Raw genomic sequence first — 6,883 nt, forward strand, 5'->3', positions numbered from 1 at the left:
GTGTGTGTGGTGTGTGTGTGTGTGTGTATGTATGTATGTATGTATGTATGTATGTATGTATGTATGTATGTTTGTATGTATGTATGTATGTATGTATGTGTGTGCGGTGCGTGTGTGTGTGTGTGTTTGTTTGTGATTACGTATAGATAAAGCGTTAGAAATATAAAGAGATACGACCACTCTTCTTCAAATCATATTTTCTTTACCATCTGCATGGCCTTTACCGATACGTTTCTCATGACATACCAACATCTGGCATTATGTGTAAGTTAACACGAAACAAACATAATGGGCGCCTCAATTGCTCTCTAGCAGTTGCACGAGTATCCGGCAGTGGCCGCGGTTCCGTGCTAACCTATCATGTCACCAGACCAGCCGGTGGTAGCGGGAGCCGCACGATCAGTGAGGCAATGTTTGTGACCTTGCATCAGCGGCCCGCGGCCGATCTATAAAAGCCGAGGCAATGTGGATGCATGTACCAGTTCCACTGCGCACTCGCCCACCAAGACACAACATGCAGGTATCTCATTCACGAATAATACTGGTGTGCTTAGATGTCAGATGTTAGAGATCTTTCCGAGAAGTGTATCGTGGTGGGAACGTTGATAAACAGTGTTGCATTAGAAGCATGCTAACGAGATGCATTGCAAAATAGTAAAAATGCCAGAATGCATGGCTTATTGTTTTAATAATAGCACATCCCTCTTGGCATTCCAGGGTTTCGTCATTGCCGCCGTGCTGGCTATTACTGGCCGCCGCCCCGGCACCGGCGACGCCGGGCTACAAGACCGCTCCGGCCCCTACCACCCCGCCCCGTCCTACAAGTCGGCCTCTTACCACCCGGAGCCCCAGTACAAGGAGGTGGCCCAGCCGTTCGCTTATGACTACGCCGTCAATGACCACTACACCGGCACCAACTTCGCCAAGAAGGAGGAGAGCGATGGCCACAACACCCAGGGATATTACTCGGTGGCTCTGCCCGATGGTCGTGTCCAGCACGTCAAGTACGTCGCCGACAACTACGGCGGCTACAACGCTGATGTCACCTACGAGGGGGAGGCCCAGTACCCCGAGTACCATCCCGCCCCTGCTTACAAGGCGGCTGCCCCGGCCTTCAAGCCTGTTCACAAGTCTGCTTACAGCTCTCCCGCCCCGGCATACAAGGCCGCGGCATACTAGTCAAACACTGAGAATGACTTCCTATTTAGGGTCATGAATGTTGCGTTGTGACGATTTCTTGCCGTCTGTATTTCAATACAATGAGATACTTAAACCATGTGGCCTGGACACAAGCCTCCAAGTTATGCTATGGGTGAGCCAGAGCAAGGGTCATTTTGATGATGTTTTTTTGGTCAATGTCTAAAGAGAGACAATGCTAAATTTTACAAAAGTTGATGTTGGTTATGGGCTCCGTACCCTCCCCCGAATTTTGCGCACCGTTATTGGTGGGTACAATGATTCTTCTTCATATCCTTTATGGAAGGAGTGCCATTGTTTGATTTGCATGTGATTTCCCCAGAAAACGAGAATCAATTTCTTTATTTTCTTATGCGCCCCTGCTACGACGCGACATCATTGCAATGAAGAGAAGAGCCAATGCTCGGTTCTGGAATAACATTAAGGCTATTCCAGGCAGAAACGTGTCAGATATCAAGCCTGATACAATTCCTCCCTCGGCATTCAGCCTCACCGCGATTGTCTGAGTTGTCTGGGACGTAACTGTGTGCGTCACACACGTCACGAGCATGGATAGCCAGTCAGCTCGAATCACTCATGATGCAAACCCTACCTGAGTCCACGGTGACAAAAAAAACTTGAGCGGAAAATACGCCGGGATGGAAGAAAAGGCGGAAAGGCGGAGCAGAAAAGGGCTTTTCTGTTACCAATCATCACCGTTTAGGTATCTGGTTCACTACAGGACATTCCATCCCGCATGTACCAGACGGCCCGGCACGGCTGCGGCCTGGCACCGGCCGATATTGCCGGCAAAAGGACGGGGCGGCCAGCGTCCAGAGCGACGCCTATGCTCCTCATGCGGACCCTCCTGGTCGCCCTGGCAAACGATCCAACAAGCTGCGAACAAAATTTACCCTGAAGAGACGTGATGCTCGCCGTGGGATATAGCACTGTCATACAGGTGTGTAGCCCAGCATGCTAAGCACGCAGTTGTGTAGATGTTTGCTCGGGTCATATCGTTATGACGTACTCAGTCAAAGCTTGGCGGGTATATTTGTTCTACATCAGCAACAATTATGAGACTTACCTAGTTTGCATTACTAAGGTCCGGGTGATGGTCTGGATTGGCTTTGTGCCAGTCAAGTTCGGTCAAGTTTATAAGCTCACAGCAGAGTACCTACATAGGTCACGCCAAGCAAATAAGGCATGTTGCGAAAAGATGATGCGTTCTGTCCTGAACTTTTTTGTGAAAAAAAAATGTACTGCTCAGACCATGTGGTTTTATGCCACAAGTCATGTTTTTTACCATTCAAAATATAGTAATGCAACTATAACAACCCATGTGTGCGTTCTTCAAGGAAGACGAGTATAATGCTATTCATATCGCTTTTGTAAGTAATAACCGTTTTTATGAAGTGTAGCTGCATGGGCCATGGAAGTCCTTCCAATTTGGGCTGTGGCATTTGTCGCTTTTGGCAATTTCATTTTAGTCAACGCCCGTAGCGGAACCATTCAGATATCTGAGAACTTACAGTTAAAGTTGACTGATCCCATCCCAGATTTGGGTAAACAACAGTGTTGCTCCTCTTATTACCTACGTTCTCCGGGCCCATGGATTGGCTCTGGAAATGTGGTGGGCCTGACTGGAACGGCTTATACGGCGTTTTAAAAACTGAGAGGATTCGTTCAGTCCCCGGGCTGTAGAGGGTCAGAGGTGTGCTCAGTACTCAGGCCGTGGAGGGTCACAGGTGTGCTCAGTACTCTGACCGTAAAGGGGCAGAGGTGTTTGGGAAAAAGAAGCGCCAACAGTTTAAGCATGATGCTTTTGCACGATGACCGGTTTATTTCCTTCAAGTTGCATCTGAAAAGCATAATTTTGAATCCCTCTACAGTCGCACCAAAATTGAAATACCATGCTGAGATGAAACGTGAGCACCAGCATTTGGTGACAGGCCGTTGCAAATAGTCATACTTATAACATACTGTTGTGGCTGTTGGCATCTGTTCATGCGAACGTCGTTTGCCACAGCATGGTCAGATAACTTTGCACGCTGGAAATACCAGAATAATTTCGTCAGAACCAGCTGGTTCCAGCAAATCCTTTTATTCAATTGCACCAGGTCAGGAAACAAGTATCATAACATGAACATAAATAAATGAATGTTAGGAATCGTTCTCACTGTGGCTAGTACGCCGCCGGCTTACAAGCCGAGGCGGGACGGTTAAAGGCAGGCCTGTCGGCAGGCTTGTAGACCCGTGCAGCTGTCTTAGGGCTGCGTTGGGTTGGGGTGGCAACGTTGTAAGCAGGGGTAGATGCCTTGTAAGCCCGAGGGGCAGCGTTGTCGACAAGAGCAGGGTGGTCCTCGGGGTACTGGGCCTCTCCCTCGTAGGTAACCTCAGCGTTGTAGCCGCCGTAGTTGTCGACGACGTACTTGACGTGCTGGACACGGCCGTCGGGCAGAACCACCGAATCATATCTCTCGGTGTTGTGGCCATCGCTCTCCCACTTCTTGGCGAAGTTGGTACCGGTGTATTGGTCGTTGCTGGCATACTTGTAGACGAACGGCTTGGCGTTCTCCCCGTACTGGGGCTCTGGGTGGTGAAGGGCCGGCTTGTGAGATAAGGCCGGGGAGGGCTTGTACATCAGCGTCCCTTGAGTTGGAGCGGCGGCGGAGACAGCGAGCACGGCGGCAACGTCGAAGCCATGGAATGTCGTAGAAGATACTGCGCTGAAGAGACAGTCATTTTAACTGCGCTGTTTCACCGCGATATTTTTCACACACACGCTATCCATGCAGTACAGTTCTGCTCCTTTTAATCGCTGTTTCCTTCGCTAGAAAAATCGCCCTATTGACGGTCACGGTCAGGTGGCCAGGTCGCCATTGACAGACGGCTCCCAGTGTCACAAGGTTGGACCGAAAATTGCCTTTTTAGAAGTTTAGTTTAATGTGGTCCATATGTTTGGCCATGCTTGCACATGACGTAGGATAACCGCAGATCATGTAGAACTTAAGGCGACTTTGGAGAGGCACGGCTAAGAAAAAAGAGATAACGAAACAGCCGAATCATTAACATCCAGTCATTCACATATGTTAGAAAAGATCCGTTGAGCACAATTTTAGTGATGGGTTCAGGTATGCACATCGACACTCGCACCACAAGAAGTTCGGAACCAAGGCTTATCATGCCAGCAATTTGAAATAGATCTCCATTCACCCACTCATTTTCTCGCAGCATTACCCATGTGCTGCGATAGCCGCATCACATATCATAGCCTTTTCACCCATATATGTTTTGTTGTCTTTATTCAAGCAGAGCCACCAGGCCTCTTAGATGTGAAGACAAATCTGAAGGGGGGGGGGGGAAGTTAGATTGATTTATATTTCAAATTTGTCATGCTATTGGTATGCCACCTCATTTCGCAAACACACTTACCCAACATTCCGTGGAAAAGGCTTTGACCGAAACGGACCAGGCAATCTCGCCACATGCGTGTTGATGCATACTTTTCTTTGCTTGTTTTCACAAGCTAATGAAGGTATCAATTAAAAAACATGTGCATTTATCAAAGTACATTGTAATTGCTTGCCGCTCAGTGTTCACATATTTCATCAAACATTAAACTCTACGCAATCTGCTCGTTGGTCATACACGTTTGCCACTAAGTTTATTTGGTTTGGGCACGAAGCAGCCTATTGTTTCTGCCACCCTGTCGCAGATAAGGCTTGTGTATGAGTATTTACTTGGCGTCCCAGTGCATGCCAATATATTACCGCCTAGGCTTGTAAACCCCATCATTGTATTCGCCGAAAAATTATACGTTACTGGCTCGCTGGTCATCTATACATCCCTTTAACGGCTTGTTCAATATTTGTGCGAATATTTCTGGTTTCCGTTTACCCCTCAGCATAATGTCCGAACTCCAGCGGCTCGCCGTGCGCTGAAGTACTGGCACCAGTGACGCCACACTAGCTTTTTATGAGCCAAAGCAAGGACGCCTTTTTCCTCCCTGGACTGACCTAGAGTAAATTAAGCGAAGATGACGCGAGAATCACTGGAAGGTTTTATCTCGCTTGTATCGCCATCGTCTCGGTGCAAATATATTAAAAGGTGCCTACATGCATTCCCCATCTCGTTTCAGTCTTTTCCAGTAGAGGCGTTTCCCTCAACACCCTTTTCAAGCGCTCCCTAACCACATTTAACGGCCGCATTCACAAACTATAAGAAGTACGTCATGACATCAGTTGGTGAAACCAATCCTCAAGTATTATGTTTGTGGCGTCACAGATAAACGCATGCGGTAGCTTGAACTAATCTAGAAATCGGTCGGAATTTGCCGGCTGGTCTCATACCTCCATAAAATACCTATGCTTCCATACTCTGGTTTCTCCCCAGGTGTAATCCATTTTCAATTTCACATTCATAATTTTGAATGAAATACGACTGAAGAGGTAGCGAATTAGATAAGATATGATGGGCCCAGAGCGTGGCTAGGACGAGGCCAGAACTGCTCTCGCTGGGGATGTCCCAGATGTCTCGGCTGGAGAAGACGTCCCGGTCAGCACGAACAGCCCACTGCCGCTGGTGTTGATGGCGCGGTCCTCGACAGCCGTCCAAGAGGAGTTCACTGCTCAGCACCTGCATAGCGAGTCGTCGTCGTACCTCCATGCCTCATCCATCACTTCCGTCGTGTTTCGTTTGTTATGAGTGGGCTGTTCGATGACTTGATTACATGTTAACAGTATTCGGCTGTAGGAGCCACAGACACGCCTCGTATGCAGGACAAAGGGACTTCCATACGTACACACTATCTGGTGTGTATGCTTCATCTTTGCTAAAGAAGATGGCAGAGTATGTTCCCGTCTTATTTCCAGGTGAGCAGGTGCTCAATTGATTCAGACAAGAACTATATTCAGATCACATGTATTATGTCAGTTTCGGCACAGCTGTATCCATGGCATGACATTCTTACGGCCATGGACATGGCAAGCGCGATTGCACCATTCAACTGAAATAAGTTAACAACATGTCGCACTCGGCCAGCGCTGTTAAGTGTTCGCAAATTTAAGGCATTAAAGTGATCATCGGAAAGGAAACTCACTTCCACAACTGTGACCGTGAATGTCGCTTCATTCTTGCCATGCTCTGACTCCATGTGCATATGCATATGCATTGACATACCAACCATATGCGTTGAATAAAGAATCACTGCAGTGTCCGCTGCAGACTACGTCCGCTCGCCCCGACATTCTGACCGTCTGGGCCGCCGTATGGAGGCAGGCCAGTTACGCAGGTACGTACGGCGAGTGTCCACTTTACCTTTCGCATGTCTCAGGCCAGTCCTCTGGGCTTCATCCTGACGAGTGTCCAAAGCCACCGCCTCCCGATGAGTGTCCACTTCCTCCACCTCCTCCTGACGAATGTCCACTTCCTCCACCCCCTGATGAGTGTCCACTTCCTCCTCCTGATGAGTGTCCACTTCCTCCACCTCCTCCACTTCCTCCTGACGATTGTCCACTTCCTCCACCTCCTGACGGGTATCCACCGTCTCCTCCTCCTCCTGATGAGTGGTCACTTCCTCCACCTCCTCCAGATGAGTGTCCACTTCCTCCTCCTCCTGATGAGTGTCCACTTCCTCCTCCTCCTGACGAGTGTCCACTTCCTCCGCCTCCTGACGAGTGTCCACCTCCTCCTCCTCCTCCTGACC

At 48.8% G+C, this 6,883-nt stretch overlaps 1 protein-coding gene across 1 annotated transcript in view; it reads right to left on the bottom strand.

The window, feature by feature from the left end:
* Positions 1-6,883, bottom strand: part of LOC119090271 (neurofilament medium polypeptide-like) — a 38,985-nt gene that overhangs the window by 31,957 nt on the left and 145 nt on the right. The window contains exons 2-3 of the mRNA XM_037213055.1: positions 6,496-6,877; positions 3,684-3,828 (exon numbers count right to left, since the gene is read on the bottom strand). Coding sequence (XP_037068950.1) covers positions 3,684-3,828; positions 6,496-6,877 — 527 coding nt within the window. The remainder of the gene's footprint in view (positions 1-3,683; positions 3,829-6,495; positions 6,878-6,883) is intronic.

Source organism: Pollicipes pollicipes, unplaced genomic scaffold (assembly GCF_011947565.3).
Source record: "Pollicipes pollicipes isolate AB1234 unplaced genomic scaffold, Ppol_2.1 Scaffold_3087;HRSCAF=3621_pilon_pilon_pilon, whole genome shotgun sequence".
NCBI classification, from domain to species: Eukaryota; Metazoa; Arthropoda; class Thecostraca; order Pollicipedomorpha; family Pollicipedidae; genus Pollicipes; species Pollicipes pollicipes.